The following is a 24,230-nucleotide window of genomic DNA, read 5'->3' as shown; positions in this document are numbered from 1 at the left end:
TTTTGGCTCCTGCATTAGGTTGATTAGAAGTGTCTGCAGGGGCGATTCTAGGCTCAAACTTTTATGGTGGCTCAGCCCCAATCATAATACATGCAGTGCCCTACAATTAAGATTAATGGAATATGCTGCTTGCAAACATATTCAACCCTTTTCACCTTAGAGAATCTCAGTTCGATTATATACACATTACAATGGTACTTGCAAAAGCAAGTTTGTATCACCTATTTAACGTCAGATTTGACATCAGATTGACAGTTTTTCAATGCTTAAGTTATCAAACCTAAAGCAAAGGCTTAATCATGTTGATCAGAATTTACCAAAGCAAGTTGAAGAACTACTTTTAGTGCATAGTATTGGATGTTAATCACATTACTGTAATCGCGTTATATTTTTCAGTAATGCAATAATGTAACTGTTATTGTACTAAATTAAGTAATTACATTACAGTTACCATTATGTCTTTTTTCCATTTCAAAAGTTCTTTAGTTATCTGAACACTATGTGGATAGAAAGAAAAAAACATCAAACCTTTATGTTTCTTCTTCCTGCAAACTTCCACAACAGTCACCTGATTTCAGTTTGTGTGCCGCTGAAGGAAAACGGTGTGGTTTGGTGTGATCTGGTGTGGTCTGCAACATTTCTGGAGGGGAGATATGGATATTGTTTATTAATTTATTTGTTTATTTATTGATCAAAATACTGATCATGGCAGATGACGGCAAAATGCAAATGCATCCAGGACAGAAATAATCACAAAAAGTCCAAAGAATGAGAATTATGTCACTGGCAACACCGTTAGACCCACCATACAAATCACTTGGTTTCTTAAGCCCAACAAAGGCAGATGAAGCAATAAAATGACTCAACTTTGAATGTGTGAATACAATAGGGTCTAGAGAGTCACATTGATCTCCAGCATCACAGGATGCTGTAGCTGAAAGACCTGGTCAGTATTTTTGCTTTGGTTTAAAATAGCTTTTATAGCTATGAGCTATTATGTGTACACACAAAGCCTTGAGAAATAAACCTTTTTTTTAACCAACTACTCGGCAGGGCCGGACATATGCGATAAGGAAGTACGGTACACAATATCAATGTTTTCTGTGTATACTTGATTTTATTTAGTGTTGCATAAACACATGTAATATTAAGATGCACAAGCTCAATTTGTGAACAAAAAAAGCCATCCCACAGTATATAGTTTGCTAATGATTTTATTTTCTGACACAATACAAGAGTTGAACAAAACAGTCGAATCACAATTTTTTGGTTTCGTATAACACCATAAAACAGCCTTTTTAGTTTAAAATAATGAACAAGAAGAAATAACAAATTAGTAATTTTTGTTAGAAAAATAGCTAACAGCATACACTTTCATCTCAAGCATAAAAAGGAGCTGAACTCAAAAATACAAAAAGAACACATTTTGCATTGTGAAAAGAAAGTAAAAAAATGCACGAACTGACCAATAATGGCAGTAAATGTATCAATAACAACAAACTAACATTTATGATAAATTTGAACATGGGATTCAAGGATTAATCAAACTTTTTGTGAAAATTAACACTAATACATTTGTTATATAGGCCATGTTCACAGCAAACCAATGTCCTTCAAGAAAATCTGATCATGTGATGGTGTATTACAGCAAAGTTGTGTAAAACAAACTTACTGAAATTTGTTCGGTCACGGAGTTAGCAGTAAGGTCTAAAGTTACAGTTAATACAGAAAACTAATGGAATCAAATTATGTTTTCTTTTTCTTTTCTTTTCTTTTTTTTTTTTACAGCCTGGTAGTAACAAAGTGCCCAAAGATGCAATTTCAAATTGGCTCTTTGCTAAGTTGCCTGCAGCCAACACACTGGGGCGGCTGTGGCTCAGATGATGGAATTAGTCATCTACTGATTAGAGGGACAATGGATCAATACCTGACTCTTCCCGACTCTTTCAGTTGCCTCTGATGTATCCATTGGAATTTGAGTAAATATGGGTAAATGTTAGAAATCGCTGTTTCTAACATTCATGAATGTGTGTTAATGAAACTTGTAGTAAAAAAGCACTTGCTCCGATGAGTAGAAAGGTGTTAAACAATCCATTTATAATTTTCCCTTTGGATTAATCTGTGAGTTAGGTGCTTTTTGTTGGCCTAGTATATTGTTGCGAAGTTTGAAGATGATCCATAAAAAAAAGATTATATCTTTACAACTTTGGCAATAGACTGCTAACAAGGAGACAAACAGACAAGCGAACTCGATTACATACTCTCTCCCTTCAGGTGGAGAACAAGGGGTCATTCAAGACTTTTGGGCAGTTTTGTAGCAATCAAAATTCAACTTAATGAGTTCCATCAGTGTAATGTATGTTGAGTTGGCTCAAATACCTATGGTGGTAGCACGCTCAAACTCCAAAGCACGTACAAACTTCAAAACACGTAAAAAACTCCAAAGCACGTACAAACTCCAAAACACGTACAAACTCCAAAACACGTGCAAACTCCAAAGCACGTACAAACTCCAAAACACGTACAAACTCCAAAACGCGTACAAACTCCAAAGCACGTATAAACTCCAAAGCACGTATAAACTCCAAAACACGTACAAACTCCAAAGCACGTACAAACTCCAAAAAGCACGTACAAACTCCAAAAAGCACGTAAAAACTCCCAAAGAAATGCAAACTCCCAAAGAAATGCAAACTCCTAAACGCAACGGAAGTGCTCCAGGACGCTAGGGGCAGTGTTGAGCTTGATTTGCAAAATAAACGGCAAGTTTGTTGCAAACACATGGAGTTGGATAGGATAAACACACCTGCAAGAATAGAACAACCACGCTTTATAGGAAAGGTAATGTGCAAACTGTTGTTTGTTTGATTTCTTTTTAATTATGAATGCTTGGTTTATGGTGGAGTCAAATCTGACGTTAGCTAACAGTCAGTGTGCTTTGCTCATAGAGAAGCTTAACACTGCCCCTAGCGTCCTGGAGCACTTCCGTTGTGTTTTGGAGTTTGCATTTGTTTTGGAGTTTGTGCATGCTTTGGAGTTTCCACATTCTTCGGAATTTGTACGTGCTTTAGAATTTGTACGTGCTTCGGAGTTTGTACGTGTTTCGGAGTTTGTACATGTTTTGTGAGCTTTCCAGGTTGCTATTTCTATTTTCTCATGATGCATTCAATTCAGTTTTATTTTATTGAAATTTCGCCAAATCACAACAACAGTCTTCTCAAGGCGCTTAACATTGTAGGGTAAAGACCTTACAATAATACAGAGAAAATCCAACAATCAGATTACCCCCTATGAAAAAGGACTTTAGCGACAGTGGGAAGGAAAAACTCCCTTCTAATAGGAAGAAACCAGCTGGGGCTGAGGGGAGGGGGACAAGGCAAAAGACATTAATTCATTTTGCAGGTTTCACTTAAGCAGTAAAAGATTTTTACTGGTTTCTGTCACTGTAATCAAGTCGATCTCGGCTACCACCATAGCGATCACCGCGGTCATGTCGACTGTAATCGTCAAGGCGATCTCGGCTACCACGATAATTGTCACGGCGATCATCAAGGCGATCGCGACTTCCACCATAGCGTTCACGTTGATCATCAAGCCGATCACGACTTCCACCATAGCGTTCACGTTGATCATCAAGGCGATCCCGGCTACCACCGTAACGTTCGCGGTGATCATCAAGGCGATCCCGGCTACCACCGTAACGATCGCGCTGTTCATCGAGGCGATCTCGACTACCACCGTAACGATTACGTTGATCCTCGAGGCGATCTCTACTACCACCGTAACGTTCGCGTTGATCATCAAGACGATCCCGGTTACCACCATAATGGTCATGCTGGTCGTCCTGGTACCGGTGAGAGTCTATATCACTGCCCTTGCCTTCATACCTTTCTTTGCTGCTATTGTAACTGTACTGATCATCTGCAAACTTCTGCACAACTTCTTCGACTCTGGAAATATTTTGAGGTGCCACATCATTATCCTCATTCTGGCTGGCCTGTTTCTTCTCGCTGTTTGACTTGTTGTCTGAGTATGGTTCTTCACCTTCGGCAGCATCTTGGTCGTAATACCTCATTTCTTCAGGGGAACTAGGAGACAAACACATGAAGGAGCTGGATGGTTGATTGACTGAGATACTTTCAATAATTGTTTTAATCAAAAATTGTTTAAAACAATTTACAATGACAGAAAAATCCAGAACACACAGTACATACCCCTCAGGATATTTATTCTTCTTGCTCCTTCTCCGACAAAGACAGAAGATGAGAATCCCCACCACCAGGAGCCCTGCGAGGACTCCTCCTATTATAGCTGCTGTGGACCCAATTTTCATGCTGGCTGGAGAAAAAGTAAGTTAATATAGTTAAGTCAGGGTTAAACCTTTCATCCAGGGTTTAAAGCTTAACTTTGAGCTGTTGCTGGTTGTCAAGTTATGTTTTGGAGAAGGTGAATTTCAATTGCAATTATTTAAATTATTATGTCAGGCAATTTAAATCACATGGTCATGGTAAAATAATAAAATGCTGACCAATATGTCAATATGGCAGCAGTCCTCAGACAAGCTGCCTCTTTTTATAATGAAATGAGAACTCTGCACTCACTGTGATGGCTTGTCAACCACAACCTGTTAGCCAATGAACGTACCCCCAAAAAACTAAGACTCTTTGAAACTAAGACTGGACAAAGTTTACAAAATGGCTCAATGTTTTCTTTAATATGATCCAAAATGAGTGACCGAGACCATGAACACATCAGGAAAGTGTTTACAAAGGTCAAGCGAAAAGCTGCTTTCTCATAGACCTCAATAGGACCTGAAGATTTTTATTAACCACAGCTATTGCCCCCTGGTGGCCATTAAAAAGAATGCAGGCTTAAAGCGCTTCCATTTTGGTTTTGTTTATTTTGTCATATATCAGCATTTCGGGGTTAGTATCTCGCAATTTCAGCTAACTAGGTATCGTGAAATTCTGACTTATTTATTTCTGTTCGAATTATATGTGTCTGAATTTTGAGGTAATAACCAAAAATGTCAACTCAGCTCTACATAACAATCCCCAGCCCCCACACTCCCATATTTAGAAGGTAAATACTACATTTGCAACTAAGATGTCATCTTGGTATCTACAATGAGTTTGTAAGAAACATTGTTCCAAAACAGTCAACTGTTGCAGCTGGTGTAAATGAAGATAAGTGTAAACTGCAAAACTGAATTAAAAGAAGTTGGAATGCTCACCAGGCATCACAGCCAAAGTAAAGTTGCAGCTGGCAGAACCAATTCGATTTTGTGATGTGCAAATATAGTACCCAGATGTCTCCCTTGTTATATTGAAGAGAGATAGGACTCCATCCTCTGAAAAATAATGACAAAGATTAGCTGAAACAGTGCCGAGTAATGCCTTTTTTTCCAATCTGCTGTATTTACACAGAGCACTTGAAAGTGACATATTGCTAGTAGAAGAGCATACTTTGAGTTGCTTTAGGTGGAAATTGTCTGGGACTGTTGTCGACGCTAAAGCTCTTCCAGTCGTAGGTGGGTGCTGGGGATGCCTCCTCAGACAAACAGGTGAGTGTAACATTTTGAAAATATTCTGCACTTCCCTGAAGCTTGCAGATTGGTGGAGAGGGAGGGACTACAAGATAAAAACAGTTAGTATAAACAACAGTTTTGATTTTACGTCATTTCTGAGATTGTATTTTGGAGTGTAAGAGGCTAATCTATCAGTTTGCTAATTCTCACCCAGGACCACAAGGGAGGTGGTGGTACCAGTTGTTCCATCATCGTCACCATATATAAGGACACTGCACTGGAAATGGCGGTTTTCCTGCATGGTGAGCTGTGTTAAATGCAGTGTGCTCACTCGAGTGTTAGGGTCAACGTCCAAGGATGCTCTGCCTTCATAAGCTGGGGAAATTTCAACCGGTTTGCCATACCATGCAGTAGCCACACGTTTCTTGAGAAAAATAAAAACAAGCATAAGATATCTGCTTAGTTTAATTATGGAAGTAATATTTGTAAATATTACAAAACACAGTGGGTTGCATGCAGAACAGCCCGTAAAGCCCTTTACGGCATGCAAATGAGGCATATGTATGATTTTATTCTATACAGGTCAAACGCACTGTTTTAGGAACAACCTGGAACTAGAAACTACCAGCTTGGGCAAATAAAAGCTGTATGTAGACTTAATCCTGTTTCTGGGTTATCTGATAGGTGAAGGAGTAGTTTATACACATGAAACCATACATGAGTCATTCACCTGTTCGTTATCCACTGGGACAAAATCATTACAATATTAGTAGGAAGGAACCATGTTACATTCAAGTAAAGTGTAGAACACACTTTTCTTTTCATAGAAATTCTATTTTATTAAAACTGTAACTGTTTTAGGACTATAGCATATTTAAGACTATACTATATGCTATATTATATTATATTAATACTATAATCCCAAAACAGCCCGGAATCTTGAGTAAAATCAGTAAGGGTCTACATAAACATATATTTAGTATTTAGTGCAGTAATTTCCCTTCTTACCATTGGGTCTCCAGTAATTTCTGGGAAGACTTCCCATGTGAGTACATAGTCGGTCAATGAGGGATTTGCAGGGACCCAGGAGCAGGTCAAGTCAATGCTGCCTCCTTTTTCAGCCTCATATTCATTTTTTGGAATGGACACCTGAAGACTCTTGCAGCAGGACAGCACTGGAATAAAAAGGAATGACCAGTGTCTTTTAGTTTCTTGTGCTTCTTTAATGATCACTTTAAAAACTAGTTTCATGAATATGACCAACTCAAACTTTTACATTTATTTCAAGGCAGCTGTCGAAAAGAAAAATCTGAATGTCTCCTTTGAGTAAAACGATATCCTGTTCCAGGTGAGTAGCAAGAAGTTGGGTTAATGATTAACACAGGCGATAATACCATAAAGGTGTGGCAATGGTTTTGACAGAAGTGAAAAAACATAAAGCATAAAGCGTACCTGTGAGTATCAGAAACAGCTTTCCCCATACAAGCTGCCTGTCCATCGTCGATTATAAAAGAGAATTTTTAAAAATCCAGAAAAACTTTTAAAAAAAAGAAGAAAGTTTATGCTTTCAGTCCAAGAGCAAGAACCCGCCTAACCTTCACGGTGAACTCCCAGGTGTAAAGAAGTTGACTCTTCCAGGTAATAAATTAGCAGCTACAAGTCACATGTCACCTCTGCTCCAATCACTGATCTGTTTCGCTTTTGATTAAACCTAGAAACTAGAGCTGAAAGTGATAAGCAGGGAATACACATGAAAAAGAGCTTATATTCAATTTAACATACAGACAGATGTAAACAAAACAACAGAAAACAACAAAAAACTTCATGTGTCTCTCTCAAGTGTTTCAGTATTATTAACTTACAAAACTGGATGGATTTTGAAATTTTGACCTTCCTGGAAAGCGAGATTGTCTGTCCGCAGCTGCTGTTGTGCTCAGTTTGACCTGCAGGATGCAGTGTTGTATTGAAAATTTTATAACAAGCATTATCTAGCACCTACTCTAGCACACCCAACATAAAAAGCAAATGAATGTAATTGAACAAATAATTAACCTCTTTTTGTGTTGGCTGAAGCTGAAGGAAGCTGCTTGAAAAAGAAATTACTGTATGAGGCACTTGTGCAGGGAGGAAGAAGTGACCTTCGCTATAATACAGTGTGCTTGGTCAGAGGCTTTGTGGCATTCAGACGCAGCCCTTGATGATGCAGTCCTACAGACTGATGAAGTCTTAAAGTATTCAGCCTTTCATACGTGTGAGGTTGAAAGCTTTAACCACTGAGGTTTAGCTTTAGTCATTTCATGTGTGAGAGAATCTAATAGTTCCTACAAAAAGTTGATTCTGTTCACCTGGATGTAGCGTTTTCAGTGGGAGAAGTATTTCATCAAACATCCAAGTGACTTTTTCACTCTCAGCTGACTTCAGGTTTCCCCAACCTTATAAACAGTACGTTTCATAACAACTCACAGTAGGACCACTGAAGGAACAACAGGCTGTGAGGTCAGTTTTATGCTTATAATTCTGCAAATTTTCATGACCACTGATTAGTGGTCATTGATCAACGGCCATTGATTAGTGACCATTGATCAATGGCCACCGATCAATGACCACTGATCAATGGTATTGAGTACCATTCACAGAGAGTCAGGGGATTCCTGCAATCACAGCATTGTAAGATGGTGAAAGATGAACTCTTAGGCCCCTCCTCAATTCAGAGAAGGTCTTTCAGTTTTTACATAAATGGCCTCCTTGTCTCCCTGCTGAAACCAGTGTTCCTCCCTGCCTGGCCTAATGAGTTAGCTCTTCTGTGTTGTGGTATCTGCTTAGCCAGAGGTTGTTTGGTTTCAGTTTGCTTAGGTACAGTGGTCGGACCATGAGCCCTGCAGGTTGCCACGTTTATTTTCTCATGATACATTCAATTCAGTTCAGTTCAGTTCAATTCAATTTTATTTACATAGCACAAAATCACATCAACAGTCACCTCAAGGTGCTTAATATTGTAAGGGGAAGACCCAACAATAATACAGAGAAAATCCCAACAATCATATAAGACCCTATGAAAAAAACACTCGGCAGCAGTGGGAAAGAAAAAAGTTTTAACAGGAAGAATCCTGTGGCACAAGCAGGCTCGGGTAGGACGGGACAAATAATAAACTAATTTCCATGATTTAATAATTTATTCTGAATTGTTCTATAAAATTAATAATGCTAAATTAATTTTGTCCAAATTCTCCATGTAATGCCGGCCGCTGCTACACAACATTCTCATGTTCATAATTAGTGTTTTGAATGTACCATCACTTTCATATTTACATAAGTGTTAAAATGTCCCTGACTTTATTCTGCAAATTTATTTTAACAAGCTGCTTGCAAACAAGTCTTATATGAAAAGGGGCACGGCTGAATTTGAAGTTGTCATGCTGCCCACGGAAAAATGTTCTTGTTCTATCATCTGATTATTTTTACTACTACTTACTTTTCCAACTTTCTGTTGTTCCCATCCTGGCTTTTTGAGATCTGTTGCTGCCATTTTATTTAAAATGAGCTGATATATTTAATGTTTTCTATGTTGTATTAAAATAGATCAAATATGGGTTTGCATTCTCTGCATTCTGTTTTTTTTTTAAATTTCATCTACATGTTACCATTTTAGGCATTTAATGTACAATTGAAAGGTATGAGACATGTTTTCCGCTTGCAACATCTGGCTTTTGCGACATTTTAAACAGAATTATTTGGACACCTGTATTATTGAATGTGGCTCTATAGTGTAGTGAATTACACAATGACTTTGCAAGCACAAAGGTATCTGGTTCAGTTCTAGTCAGAGACACAAATCCTCCTTGGGATTACGCCAGGAAGGGTGTCCAGTGGTAAACTCATGCTGTGACAAGGGAATAAGTGAAAGTAGCTTTATTTGGACACCTTTTGACTATATTAATAAAACTGAACTGAATTGAACCAGCTGAAATGGGAATTGTAACAGCCCAGCCATCATGCCGGAATGTTTTATTTTCATTTACACTTTTACGCTGTCCAAAAATTTTAGGATTTAGATACCAAACTATGAATACTATTTGAATGTACTGAACATTGTTGTACTGAATGTACTGATATTACAACATACATGTTGTAATATCAGTAAATTAAAAATGCACACAAAAATGTGCAGAGCATGTCAATTGACCACTATGATTATTATCCACTCTAGCATCCACTCTGTTACCGTTGTCAGCAACACAGAAGATGTTTTTTTTGTTTGTTTTTTTAAGTGTATCTACCATGACATTAATCAGCTGAAGCAAAATGTTTTTTCAGAGCTGCCTATATACTATATGCTAGCGGTGTCAAACATGCGGCTCGTGGGCCAGAATCGGCCCAGCAAAGGCTGCACTCCAGTCCACTGGACAGGTTTGGAAAATGTGAAGGAGTGCATAGATTTTTATTTTACAGGTCCTCACATTGATTAAGTCTCCTGCCATTAAAATTAATACTACACCAAAGTAATTAAGTACCAGATAAACAGTAACAATAATTTGTTTTTTTTTACAGTGAGTTCACAGAAAAAAGGACAATCAGCATGTAGCATGAGCATATGACAAGCATATGCTCCGTCATTAAGAAAGCCCAGCAGAGGATGTACTTCCTGAGGCAGCTGAAGAAATTCAACCTGCCAACACGGACGATGATGCAATTCTACACTGCAATCATCGAGTCCATCCTCACCTCCTCCATCACCGTGTGGTACGCTGGAGCCACTATCAGGGACAAACAGAGACTGCAGCGTGTTGTGCGCTCTGCTGAGAAGGTGATTGGCTGCAGACTCCCATCTTTGCAGGACCTGTACACCTCCAGGACATTGCGGCGTGCAGCTCGGATCTCAGCTGACCCTTCTCACCCTGGACACAGTCTGTTTGACCTGCTCCCCTCAGGCAGGAGGCTCCGGTCCATTCGCACCAGAACCTCTCGCCATAAGAACAGTTTCTTCCCCTCTGCTGTTGGACACATGAACAATAACCATATGACTGTTCCCGCTACTAACACATGACCCTACGCTGTGTTCACTGCATCATTCCATGATTGGCACTGATCACCACCTGCACTCATGTATATATCTTTCAACGTAGCACTCTTAATTCTTATTCTCATGTATATATCTCATGTATAGCTCATGCACATATCTTTCTACGTAGCACTTTTAATTCTTATCCCTACTTTTATTTTTTCATGTCTATTTAAGTGCTATTTATGACACTATGTTTGCACTGAAGCACCGCAGCAATTTCCTAATATTGTAAACCTGCTCAACATTTGGCAATAAACCCCTTTCTGATTCTGATTCTGATTCTGATTCTAACACTAACCCACTTTAACCCATTTTAAAAAACTGAAAGTACAAGTTTTTTAGATTTGTCACTGCTTTGCCGAGGTCTGGAGGAAGAGCCAAACTGTCACTCCCAGAGCAGAGGGAATTGGTTATGATGTTGAGAAACCACCCAAGAAGCACCGAGGCTCAAACCTGCCATAAACTGGAAAATTCCAGAACACCAGATTCACTGTCCATTGTGAAGCAAGTTGTACAAAATTGCGAACTGAGACCCAAGAAAGAAGCCCCTGCTCCAAAATCAGCACCTTCAAGCTCAGCTGAAGTTTGCAGCTGCCCACATGGAAAGGCCTTCTTGAGAAATGTTTTATGGTCAGATGAGGCAAAGATTGAGCTACTTGGCTACAATAACAAGAGGTATGTTTGAAGGAAAATGAATAAGGCTTTCCAACTTTGTTTCAAACTGTAGCATCATGATGTGGGGCTGTTTTGCTCTCAGTCATACTGGTACGGTGCACAAAGTGGATGGAATAATTAAGTATATGAAGTCAGCAGCTAGACAATTTAAACTTGGGACATGGTTGGGTAAAAAAAACCCAACAGGTCAGTGACCTCAAACGCACTGGATCTGGAAGGGATCTGGATCTTGGAACGGCCTTCAAACTGCCCTGTAGAATTTTCAGGTATCTGTAGTTTACTTGAGTAATTTTGTTTCCGGGTAACTTTTTACTTTTACTGTCTGCATTTTTAAATAAATATCTGTACTCTCTATTCCTTACATTTTCAAAACAGGCAAAGTTAGCACAACACCGTCCATAAGATGCAGTTGTAGGCCTTCAACATCGAGCTAGCCCCACAAAAGAGTAGCTAGAAGAACATAAATGGAGTGATGCTTTTTAAGTGGCAGGTCATTTTAAATGCAGCGTTTCTATCAGCTCAACAAACATAATTGAACACAGTTTGTCACACAGTGTGTTGCTAGCTTAAAGGTCCAGCTGCTGTAATTCACAGGAAGAGAAAAAAAATGAGACCTAACTTCACTCCATGATGGAGAAAGAAAGAGGAAGAAGGGAGGTCATATTGAAGGCAAGGACTGCTCAGTGGTAAATGTAAAGCTTACATGTAAGTCCTCATGTTTTAAAATTAGATATTGGGTCTCTACGTGTGGCGTGTTTTTTTCATGTACTGAAACGTGCTGCACAACAACCTGTTGCATACTAACTGTGCTATTTAAAGACTGCGTGAGAAGACTCTGCAGGTTAGTCCAGGATAAACAGGTTAGTTTGCAGTACTGTGGTTATTCACAGTAAAAGTGTGTTACCAGAGGACAGTGGCTGTGGTTTCATGGTCAGAGTTAGATCACATCAAGTGTAGCAGAGATGTTGCTTAGATTCATTTACTGAATCCCACCTTCATACCAACCTTATAGTGTCTTATGGAGGACTTATGAAACATCTGCTTACATTTTGTTGAATTCAGGTGAGGGCGTCTTGATGCATGCTCAATCATCCAGGTAAGTAAATCTCCAAACGTTGATTCTGTTCATCTGGACGTAGCGTTTTCAGTGGGAGAAACATTTTCTCACTCATCCAAGTGACTTCTTCAGTCTCAGCTGACTGCAGGTTTCCCCAACCTTATAAACAGTGCATTTGCATAATGACTGAAACTTAGCACCACTGAAGAAACAATGGGCTAGGAGGTCAGTTCCTTCATCTTGATTAGAGAATTTGCATAATTCAGGTGAGCACAGTAAACCTCAGAGCAGCACAGGTCAGCTGATCTCAGCCTGTACACAAAGAAAATCTGCTGCAGCTCTCAATAGAAATTATTCTGAGCTGTGAGTCACTAAAGCCACTAAAACTGATTTTAGAGTTTCCCACCTGATGAATGCCACTTTAACATCGTCCCCCTCCCCATTTTCCTGGTCAGAGGCAAAATCACCCTCCACAATGTAGGCAACAGAAAATAGAGCTATTTTTTTTTATTTTTTTCTCTTCTCATGTTTTACTTAACTGATTCATGTGTAGTGCCTTTGTTATAATTGAATTTAGACTGAAATAAAGTTTGTTTCCTATATACTATCATTTAATTATTACAGGTTCAGTGAGCTTTGCACAAAAACAGCTGGTGGAAATTAACTTTTACTTTCTTACTTTGAGTACACTTCAGAGCCTGCACTTGAGTAAAGAAGTTGCTTCATTACTTTTACTGGGGTATTTTTTTAACACTAGTATCTGTACTACTTAAGAAGACCTTAAAATTATTAAATATATGTGGACTATGCTTAAAAGCCAGGTCTGTGCCAGGAAACCAATAATTTTAAATGAACTCTATAAATTCTGACGAGCGATCAAATATCCAACCACAAGCTTGCTTATGGCTATCAAAAGCATCTGGTCAAGGTGCAAGATGCTAAGGGACATTTCACCAAACATTAGTGGGGGTGTATGTATTTGAGGATGAAGACTTTTGACACTGTGTGGATTCAAGAAAATCCAAAAACAAATTCAAACTGGTGTAGCCATTTTTTATTTTTTCAAAGCCAATAAAGATGTGTGCTTTACCCTGGAAAATGAAAAGTTCAAAGAAGCCAGTAAAAGCTCATTCATCCCCGTGTTCGATGTATGTAAATGTCTGACCACAATTGTAGATATGAGAGTATGTTGTCTGTTTCTTTATATTAGCCCTGTGATGGACTGTCAGCCAGTCCAAGAATACCAACACCTGGGGTATACACAAGCCCACCATGACTCTGGATGAAGGGATAAAATGATAACATTAAAAACGGAAATATTGAATTTCAGAAGCATGACACTTAAAAAAAACCAATCAATATATATATATATATATATATATATATATATATATATATATATATATATATATATATATATATATATATATATATATATATATATATATATATATACACAGACACACACATATATAGGTCTAATTTAAGAATTAAAAAAGGCACACTCTTTTCCCTATAAAGTACGGTTATTCAAAGTGGGATGAAGTGTATATTTTGATATATATCCTGGTATAGATCAATGGACAACATGCAGGAAGGGGTGGGGATATAAGGAAATGTGTTCTTGATTTACATGTTTACTTTTTCCATAAATAAACAGAAACAGCAATGATATCAGAGATAGTAAGCAAATATATGAAAAAGAAAAAGTCTTTGCATTGTTCTTCTGTTGCTTCATGCTTTGTATATGTTTTTGAAGTAAGACGGTCTAATCAATGTTTTGCTGCACCACATGGAGACAAAGCATCAATACAAGTTCATAAATCCCCAGTAAATAGCAATACAATATTTCTCCTGATATTTCTGTGAAATAGTCTGTGCCTGAGTCATCGATTAAGATGACTGTGGTTGTCACACATTACGCATTTTTTTTTAAATTCCTCTGGGTATATTTTGTTTTATTTGACTTTTAAGTGGCGAGTCAAACCAGCATAAATGGCTCTGGGCAATTTTCAGGGCTAGTGTTGATGTTTTCCGCGATTATACTGCGCAGGTCCGCTGGGTGATCCGCCCATGGCCTGTTCAATTCAAAAATTATTGTGTAAAGAAAACAAGATGCCTGTTTAAGTATGTAAATAAGCCACAGCTCACAACACGCTCCACTATCCCCAGACCAGGTCCCTGAGCGCATGCGGGTATCCGTGAAAACGTGCACGTGCATTTGTGTATGTGTATATGTGCGAGTGTGTGTGTCAGGGCTGGGATTTCGGGTTAAATATTCAAAATGGCGGACGGAGGAGCAGCGAGTCAAGATGAGAGTTCAGGAGCAGGTAATGATTACAGCATTTTACATATTCATACTCATATTCAAACTGTGTTACTCACAATTTATGTTAACGGCATACTGATGAAATGCAGATTGATTAGCAGATATGGGCGATATTAGGCGCTGTTTTAGTTTACACACAGCTAGCCAACTGTAATTTGACAGAGGAGGAAACGAGCCTTTGCAGTGCGACGGCAAATTACATGGAAACATGCCTCCCCCCCTTTGTGTGATTAGACGGCTGTACGCCGCTACATATTCATACCTCTGTCGACAAATACAATTTAGCATATTTTATTAGTAATCGCCATCGTGGCTCTGGTTCATGTATGACATATTTAGACCTTTCACGAACGCGGTTTGATTGAAATGATTATGCTAGGTGGCTAGCGTTAGCTGCCGTGCTAGCGCTTGGCTTTGTGTTGATGCACACACCGAAGCTTTTGAAACGGGTTTGCATATTCATTTTAGCCGAGTCGGGCAGCGGCTGCGCTCGTATGTTTTCAAAGGGTCGTTTATAAGGGAGGAGGGTGTTATTTAATCCAACTGTAGCAGACCTTCCCTTTGTTAAAGACACACGGAGTCAGCTCGGAGTGCTTGTGCTCGACGTGATTTTTATAGCGGAGCGTTTTGCCCCAGCCTTTTGTGTGCTCGGCGCAGCGGAGCCACGGCACAGCCTGTTGTGTTATTCATGCGGGGCCTGCCTGCCTGAGCCAGAGTGTGCGGAGTTCAGCGCGTTACAGCAGTCGACGAGGAGCACACAATAAATGCATGTCAACACAATAACGTGTCACGACGCCGGATGACTTTTCAAATGTGGCCTCCCGTGTTTCATTTGAATACGGCTGTCCTCCAAGCGGCTAACTGGCTACAACTTGTCAGCCCTTTATCGGCTAACTTTACGTACACGGCGATTTTATTTCAAAAATTTTTTTAAAGTTTAGTACAGATACATATATAGTAAGATGTTGAGATGAATGTGTTTGACATCTTTATTTCGGAAGTTAAATAGTTAGAAATTTGGGTGGAGCACTTTTTTAAAAATATTATTATTTTAAACTTGAGGTGGGAGTAGTCTGGCATCGGCTTGGTCCTGGTCTGCCAGGCGAACTAATCCATCTCATTACAATGTGTGTAATTTATTTGTGCAGCTTTTAATTGCGCCTGACGTAACGGTTTTGAGAACCGGGTTTGTACGCGTCATGCGTGTTTGTTGCTGGAGTTCTTGGGCTGAATTCAAAGATTATACCTGTGTATCCCCCACCCGCCACCCCCAGGCACAGGGAGGGGTGGTGAGGCCCACTTCCGGAAGGCCACAGTAATAACAGGCAGGGCATTCTTATTATTCACTCTGCTGCTTTCATGGCCGGGCAAGACACAGCTTGATGGCACTTTTTCTTCTCCTTTAGTCCATGTAGCTGAGCTTGCTGTTTAGTTTGTTTTATAGAAGCGTGTCTGAGGTCTGTAGTAACAGTAAAGAGCAGGTAATTATCTTTGCTGTTCAACTTTTTATATTTGAGAAAATGCGCCAGAAAAGCTTTTGTGTGACACATCAGGTGTGTGTGTGTGGGGGGGGGGTTCTTGTCTTTTTTTTTTTTTTTTTTTTTTTTCTAAGTGGTTTAACTGGCTCATTATCTTATAATTACAGAGGAACGTATTGTCCCTTAGCAAGTTAAAACAAGGTTTAGGTTTGGTTTTTTTGTTAAGGATTCTTGAATAAGATTGAATTCTTTCCGATGTAGATACACTCATTTCAAACTTTGCCCACATTGTTAGCAACTTTATGCGCAGACAGGCATTACAGGCAGTTTCCTTCTATATTGCAAGACAGTTATGAATCTAAAAGATATAGATTGTTTGAGAAGAAAGGCCATAAATGGTTTAATATTCAAAATAATGCTCGAAGTGTTACATTCTAATGTGTCTGTTAGCATTTTGACTGTCTGGAATTAAAAAAAAAAAATCTTGCATATTAAATTTGGGCACTTAAGAACATACGAGAAGTAATTCTGTCTTCCTCACACTCAGTCTACTTTTCTCATTTAACCAGTTTTACAGTTCCACCCTCATTCCAGCCTTGTAGTTCCATCATGAATATTCATTGATGTAAACACAGTTGTTATGAATAATGCATCATTCGCCGTAATAAATTCAGGACATGCCATCTCAAAGTACTGAGAAGGCCTCCATGAAAGCTCCAGTCAGACGACTTCTTCTTTCTTTCTTTTTTTCTTAAATGGAGGAAAATTATAACCAAAAAAAGAGCTCTTTTGTGCCCTCGGGTTGTAACTACTTGTTTTGTTTTTGGTGATCTCTGGTAAAGAGAGCAATTCCTTATTAAACAGTGCAGCAAGGTAGAGCTGGGCGATATATCGAGTTTTAAAAAAATATCGATATATTTTTATACGAGATATAAGATGTGACCATATCCTTTATATCGATATAGTCTATGTTACGTTATAATTATTTCATTTCATTTCATTTCATTTTTATTTATTTCACACTTGGTACTACAAATCAAACAAAACAACCACATCTTCTATCAACAAAACACAACAACCATGTGTGAAAAGGAGCAGGAAGAAGAAAATATTCTTATTAAACCCTGCCCCCTATCTACCATCGAACTTATATCACCGATGGGCACCAAAAATCAGGAACAAACTAATATTGACATTTCTCTCCGGTCGAATCCCAAACCAACATCACATTCATTCGCATTCTTCATACTGAGTTATCGTTTTAAACATATAACACTTTTTAAAACATTGTAGATTTATACAATTCTTTAAATTATAATGAAGTGAATTCCACAGTCTTATACCCCTAACCGTTGTGCTCATTAATCTTTGTGTAGTCCTGGCTAACTGATGTTTAAAATAAAATTTCCTTCTATTCTCTTCTCCCCTTGAACACATCAAAAATACTCTTTGTAACTTAAAAGGCAAAATATTATTTTTAGCCTTAAACATAATTAATAATGTCCGTAATTTCACTAAATCTCCTAATTTTAATAATTTTGATTCTATAAATAATTTGTTTGTATGTTCTCTATATTTAACATTATGAATTATTATACTTGCGGAGCCACAAGTTTGCCTCTCTTTCGTCCACTTTCGTCTTTACGCAACGTTACTCGGCCTCGCCTCTCCTTCACTGAACACAACTCCCCCTCCTCCCCCATCGCTTCACCTGCAGGAAGCGACAAGATGGACACGGCAAATCTCCGTTAACGAGTTACTGCGCATCGCCCTGTGCGTGGGGCTGGACGGCGTCAACGTGTTAGCTAGCTAACCACGCTAACGAGCTAACCACGCTAACGCCATGCAGCCCAGAGGTGCTGCACGGACTAAAACCCTTTCATTTTCTCAAAAGTTGACAGCGCGCCTTATGTATAAATTCTGGTTGTGCTTGATGGCCGCGAACCGATTTTATGTGGTACACGGCGCTCAGCAATCTGTCAAAAAATGTTTTAGTACGACTTTGGTAAGCTACGGAGCTGCACCGCTTGATGGATTGTCGGAGCATTACGGCTGAGCCTCGCGGAGTGATACGTACTGTGCTTCAACGTAATATTACCCTACTGTGTATAAGGACCATAAATGTCATCTGTTAAGAGACGTGGTTGCGAAGCGGATTTCAAACTCCAGGCTGTCAGTCACGCAGTACAAGTTGGGAACAGAGCAGCTGTGAAATCTGTCTTTGTTATTGTGCTCAGCGTCTTTTAGTTTACATTTTGACTGCACAATTGTGAGCTTTTTGTTATGCACAAAAACAACATTGTTTTCTTTTATTTATGGAGCATTATTATTTAATAAATGCTCATAATTTATTTTTGAGTAAATTTTATGTACATCTGCTCTATGTTAATAAAAGTGCCTGTGTGACATCTGGGACACAGCTTTGACTAAGAACTCTCTTTTTGTTCTTACTTTATTGCTTTAAAAAAATATATCGAGATATATATCTTATATCGCCATCCAGCTAAAAAATATCGAGATATGAATTTTGGGTCATATCGCCCAGCCCTACAGCAAGGTAAAGCAGATGTTTCCAGCTGGTCTTTATCTGTAAAAACGGAGGCTTTTTAAGACAAATGACACACTAATTTGGAAGATTAAATCAGACTCTATATACTAAAGATTGGAAGTAGTCACATTGTTCCTGATGATGACTGTCATGTGCTTAACATAATTAAGATCACTAGTATTAGTAAACATTTGTATTTCATTAAAACGTTTTTTTAATGCTGCAAACACGATATAATGCAAAGCACGTTAAGAAAACAGAGGCCTTTTGTCTGAAAATATCCAGACTGAAATATCATTGCAATAATGCCCGTCCTTTAAATAGATGAGATTAAAATGTTGGCTTGTATCAACAGTCAGGAAGCTGGATACTTTTTTTTTTCCAAAGGAAAAAGGCTGCACACATTAGGGCTGCACGATTTTGCATAAAATGAGAATCACGATTTTTTGGCTTAGAATTGAGATCACGATTCTCTTTTCCAGTATAAATATTTATTGCACTTATTAACTGCACATCAACTTCGTAACAGTTGAGACTGAACATAAAAACAATAAATAAACATAAAAACAACAAATGTCTCACGTTTTGTTGTTGCTGCAAAATGTTGTACTGCTTGAAATTCCGTCTCCACCGTTGCTCGACACTGCGTGTATAGAGCAGGTAGTGAAACAATAGAAAAATAGTTGCGGGACGGCACTGTGTAGCGTTTGTCTAGGGTGTTGATCATTTTCCTAAATCCCTTGTTTTGCACAGTGTTGATGGGAGCCATATCTTTGGTCAGGTCATAAGTAATAGCCTCCGTAATTTCTTTGTGCCTGCGGGAGTTCGACGTGTATAGGGAAGCGCTGTATAAGGCAGAGGTGTGGACTCGAGTCACATGACTTGGACTCGAGTCAGACTCGAGTCATTAATTTTATGACTTTAGACTTGACTTGAAAAAATGTTGTAAGACTTGTGACTTGACTTGGACTTTTACACCAATGACTTGGGACTTGAATTGGACTTGAACCGGTTTACTTGAAAAGACTTGATATTTTACCCCAAATATAAAATTTAACATGCATATTATATAGAGATTGAAAATGTGACGTCATTCACGGGTAGAACCGCAAAGGATTCTGGGAACTCGTGGCAAGCGGTACTAGCGCACGCAGGCTTTCAATTGAAATCAGTTACACAGCGATAAAAAGAAACACAAAAATGTCAAGAAGCTGTTGTATTATTAACTGCAATAGCCGGTCGCATGACAGCCACGGGAAGCCGATGGGTAAAGAGATCGGTTGTTATCGGATTACGTCGTTGAAGAGAAATTGTTCTAGCCATGTTTCTGAAGTAACAAAGACGCGACGGATGGCCTGGATTGCAGCCATTCAAAGATCAAATATCACGTCCCAGAACACTCCAGCTCACAGGTTAGTCTGCTCCAAGCATTTACACGAAGGTCAGTCTGCTGTTGTAGTTAATACGTCATTTTCATAACATAATTGGTGATATAGGTTACAAGCAAGTCTGGCACTGAACAGAAATTGTCGCACTATGCTCCTTTATTTATTGTGCATAAATAGTGAATTGTCCTGACACAATATTGCGTTTCGCCTCTGTTATTATGGTACATTGACAAAAACATATACTTTTATTCACAGGATAAAACAGGTTTTTTGTATCACTAATTGCCCAGTGCGATTACAGCATACAGTATTATTGTCACTGCTACATTTCTGTGATGCTACCAGAAATTATTTCCACTGCTAATTAATTACCGTTGAGCTCAAAGGTCCTATTAATAAACGGTTAACGAATGTGTATTTATGACGACGATTTGTGAGACTGGTAAACTTATGATACGTACGATGGTCTTTCGTTCTACACTGTGCGTTTCAAGGTCCTGCACCCATCCGTCGGTAAACTGTACCTGGGCTTGTTGCAGTGACCTGAAGTTACTAAACTTCACGAGTGTGTGCACTCACTCCAAGAACCGTATGATTATAAATATGCATATAAATATGCTACGATGAGATAGCTGACTTCATCTAACTAGCAAATGTTGTCCAGGCTACGTTGGTGATACAGTTTTTTTTAATGTGTATGATATTTTTGTCATGCGATTTTAAAGCCGGTCCTACAACCGCATCCAAGAATAACATGCAGCTTATCTCAGAACTGTCGGTGAAAATTATTCTTGGAGCTAGGTTTAATTGAGCTGCATTTTAAAGAGGTGCAATTTCACAATTTGTGTATATTTTCTAAGTTCACTATTTTGTCATGTGTTGAGAAAAACACAGATTTTAAAATTACATGGTCTAATATTTACATTTAGCATAACTGCAACATTATTTTTTCGTTTTTTTTTTTTTTTTTTTTAAAGACTCGAAAGGACTTGAAATTCAAAGTTTCAGACTTGTGACTTGACTCGGACTTTTACACCAGTGACTTGAGACTCGACTCTGACTTGCCTGACATTACTTGAGACTTGACTTGAGACTTGAGGATAAAGACTTGAGACTTACTTGAGACTTGCAAAACAATGACTTGGTCCCACCTCTGGTATAAGGTTCCCGTTATTGATGTTTGGGTGGTTGACCGGGACGGATTTTCTCCTGTCACTTTCTCGTCATCCCTGACGTGTTCTCCGTTGTTTAATCCCTGCTAATTTTAGCATCACACGGCACAGCTTCTGTATCACGTGGTATAAGGCTCCGCCCTTGTCATTTGTTGAACAGGAAGAGTGAGCGCTTGTTTTCATGCAGATTACGTCCCGGATCAAAATGCGGTACAATCGTGGTCGTCGTCAGATCGCACATAAGTATGAATCGAGATCGCGATTTTCTAACGATTAATCGTGCAGCCCTACAACACATTAATACCGTATTTTCACGACCATAAGGCGCACTGTGTTAAAAGGCGCAGTCTCAGTTATGTGTGCCCTTACTGTATTTAACACACACATAAGGCGCACTGGACCATAGGGCGCATACAAGTACCGTATGCGTATTTAAAAATAAAGCGGGAGCAAACGTGAATTCGGTACCTTACTCACATTTCTATTGCCGGTAATCGTCATCATCAACAACACACAAGCATACAAGTGTGCATATTTAAAAATAAAGCAGGAGCAAAACTGAGTTTGGTACTCACATTTTTATTACCAATAATCGTCATCATCAACAACACACAAGCATACAAGTGTGCGTATTTAAAAATAAAGCAGGAGCAAAACAAAGTTTAGTACTCACATTTTTATCATCAATTAAACCCATCGAAGTCCTCATCCTCTGTGTCTGAATTGAACAGCTGCGCTAAATCTCCATCACACATGCCAGGTTCACTGTCTTCACCGTCAGAGTCACTTTCCGTGCCGTGCGGCTCCTCGGAAACGATGCCGGCTTTTGCGAAAGCTCGAACAACAGTGCCAGCAGACATGTTAGCCCAAGCATCTACAATCCATTGGCAAATTGTGGCGTAACTCGCCCGGCGCTGCCTTCCACTCTTAGTGAAACTGTGGTCTCCACCGGTCATCCATCGCTCCCAGGCCGCTCGCAGACTTACTTTGAACGGGCGGTTCACACCGATGTCCAGCGGTTGGAGTTCCTTTGTCAGGCCTCCCGGAATGACAGCAAGCTCACAGTTCATTTGCTTCACAAGTTTTTTCACATCGGCTGTGAGATGGGCACGCATAGAGTCACAGATCAACAGCGATGGTGATGCGTGGAAAAAACCACCTGGTCTCCTTACATACACCTCCCTCAGCCACTCTTTCATCATTTCCTCATCCATCCAGCCCTTTTCATTTGCCTTAATGATGATTTCTGCTGGAAACTTCTCTTTAGGCAAAGTCTTTCGCTTAAAAATCACCATAGGCGGCAGTTTCTGTCCATTAGCATGGCAGCCAAGCACAACAGTAAAAGAAGACTTTTCATACCCCGTTGTGCGTATCGCTACTGTGCTGGTCCCCTTCTTCTCCACAGTGTGACTCACCGGGATGTCAAAAGTGAGCGGGACCTCGTCCATGTTTGTGATGTGGCTGGGCTGGATGTTTTTGTCGCCGATGTGTTTGCTGCAGTAGGAGCGGAAGATGGCCAGCTTTTCCTTATAATCCGCTGGAAGTTGCTGCGCTATCGTAGTCCTGGTCCGGATGGAAAAATGGCACCGTTTCATAAAACGAAAGCACCAAGACGGACCTCCTTGGAAATGCTCAATGTTCATCTCTTCAGCAAGTGAAACCGCTTTTAGCCGAATGGTGACCGTCGAAACGCTTCTCCCGCTCGCTCTTTGCTCGATGATCCACCGCTCGAGTCTTTCCTCCAACTCGGGCCACCTCGCCTTATGTCCGCGGAAACTCAGCTGCGTTTTCTTGACCTGCCGGAGCTTGTTTTCCAGCTTCCTCCATTTGCGAACCATCGATTCGTTTATCTTAAATTCTCTCGCCGCTGCTCGATTTCCATGTTCCTCCGCGTAGCTGATGGCCTTCAGTTTAAACTGTGCTTCGTAAGCGTGTCTCTTTGCCATTTTCAGGGTTGTTAAAACAACGATGTCCTGCATAATGCACATACCTGTTCTTTTATACAGGTATGTGCGATTGTCCCGGTATATACGATCAACGCCCACACTTCACCCTTTAACGTTCTCATGGTGTTCTCTACTACGTCCTCCTTACAACACATAGGGCGCACTGCGCTATAGGGCGCGCCGCACTTTTTGAAGAAAATCTAAGCCTTTTAAGTGCGCCTTATGGTCGTGAAAATACGGTAATCAAATGTTCATGCATGTGCTGTTTTCTTAAGTAGTGAATGTGTGTCTGAATTCAGACTGTAGTACTGGTTCATGTGGCTAACCTCTGTACGTGCCTATTTGAAGTAGCTGAGTTGTTGTCCCTGAGAAACTTCACTTTAATTTGGTTAGATTGAATTTCCCACCTAGCCTATAGACAGTTGGCTAATGACCACCCTAGAGAGATACCACAGTAGCTTGCAGTGATGTTAGCCCCATTACTGTTCATCAAATTACACTGCTTCCAGTGTTTGGCTCATTTGTGAGCTCAGTCCACTGTTGCTGCTTCGACCCTCTGTTGTCAGACTGTTTGGGTTTAATACACTGACTGGTATTAAAAGCGATTTTGAATTGTTTGGGTATTCATTTTGATGCTGCATTAAACCACAAAGCTTTTTGCCTAGTTTTAATTGCCTCAAACTGAATGATTATCTGTCGTAACCGTACACCAGACTGTTCCAAACCAGTCTAAGTATTTAAGACTGATCCAGATGTGGAAAAGTGGTCTGGATGTATTTTATATTTAAGATGAAGGATATAGGTAGCAGGACAGAATGTGGATGTGCTAATTAAGTTTCATTCTGTCTCAAGTTGAATCTCTCCGCTCACATTAACGGCTCTGCAGTATTCAGCCAGCCATCCCATATTACTGCACTAATGAGATAGCTATTTAGAATTCTCTTTGCAGGGTATTTGTATAAAGCATTGTTCCACAGCAAGGTTTTGCAAACCCATTCAACCAAGTAGCTGTACATGTGTTGGAGTGCACTGCTGATAACTGTGTCTA

The 24,230-nt window shown here is 39.5% G+C and overlaps 2 protein-coding genes across 3 annotated transcripts in view; one reads left to right on the top strand and one right to left on the bottom strand.

The window, feature by feature from the left end:
- Positions 1 to 1,210: 1,210 nt before the first annotated feature.
- On the bottom strand, positions 1,211 to 7,344 carry LOC308410160 (V-set and immunoglobulin domain-containing protein 2-like). Its single transcript, XM_080903325.1, has 7 exons — positions 6,980 to 7,344; positions 6,536 to 6,702; positions 5,738 to 5,951; positions 5,466 to 5,630; positions 5,234 to 5,350; positions 4,215 to 4,338; positions 1,211 to 4,088 (listed from the first exon to the last, which is right to left on the bottom strand). The coding sequence occupies exons 1-7, from the start codon at positions 7,023 to 7,025 to the stop codon at positions 3,428 to 3,430; spliced, it is 1,494 nt and encodes a 497-aa protein (XP_080759451.1). The 5' UTR covers positions 7,026 to 7,344; the 3' UTR covers positions 1,211 to 3,427.
- A 7,204-nt stretch (positions 7,345 to 14,548) lies between these two features.
- pou2f1b (POU class 2 homeobox 1b) overlaps positions 14,549 to 24,230 on the top strand; it is a 27,293-nt gene continuing 17,611 nt past the window's right edge. Inside the window, exon 1 of one of the 2 annotated variants that reach the window (XM_080902365.1) lies at positions 14,549 to 14,651. In XM_080902365.1, coding sequence (XP_080758491.1) covers positions 14,606 to 14,651 — 46 coding nt within the window. In that variant the 5' untranslated portion in view covers positions 14,549 to 14,605. The remainder of the gene's footprint in view (positions 14,652 to 24,230) is intronic. The other variant, XM_080902364.1, reaches the window with a different exon arrangement.

The sequence above is a fragment of the Rhamphochromis sp. 'chilingali' genome (genome assembly GCF_963969265.1).
Source record: "Rhamphochromis sp. 'chilingali' genome assembly, chromosome: 14".
NCBI lineage: Eukaryota > Metazoa > Chordata > Actinopteri > Cichliformes > Cichlidae > Rhamphochromis > Rhamphochromis sp. 'chilingali'.
Note: the sequence above shows the minus strand (reverse complement) of the source record. Positions and strands in the feature narration are given on the sequence as shown.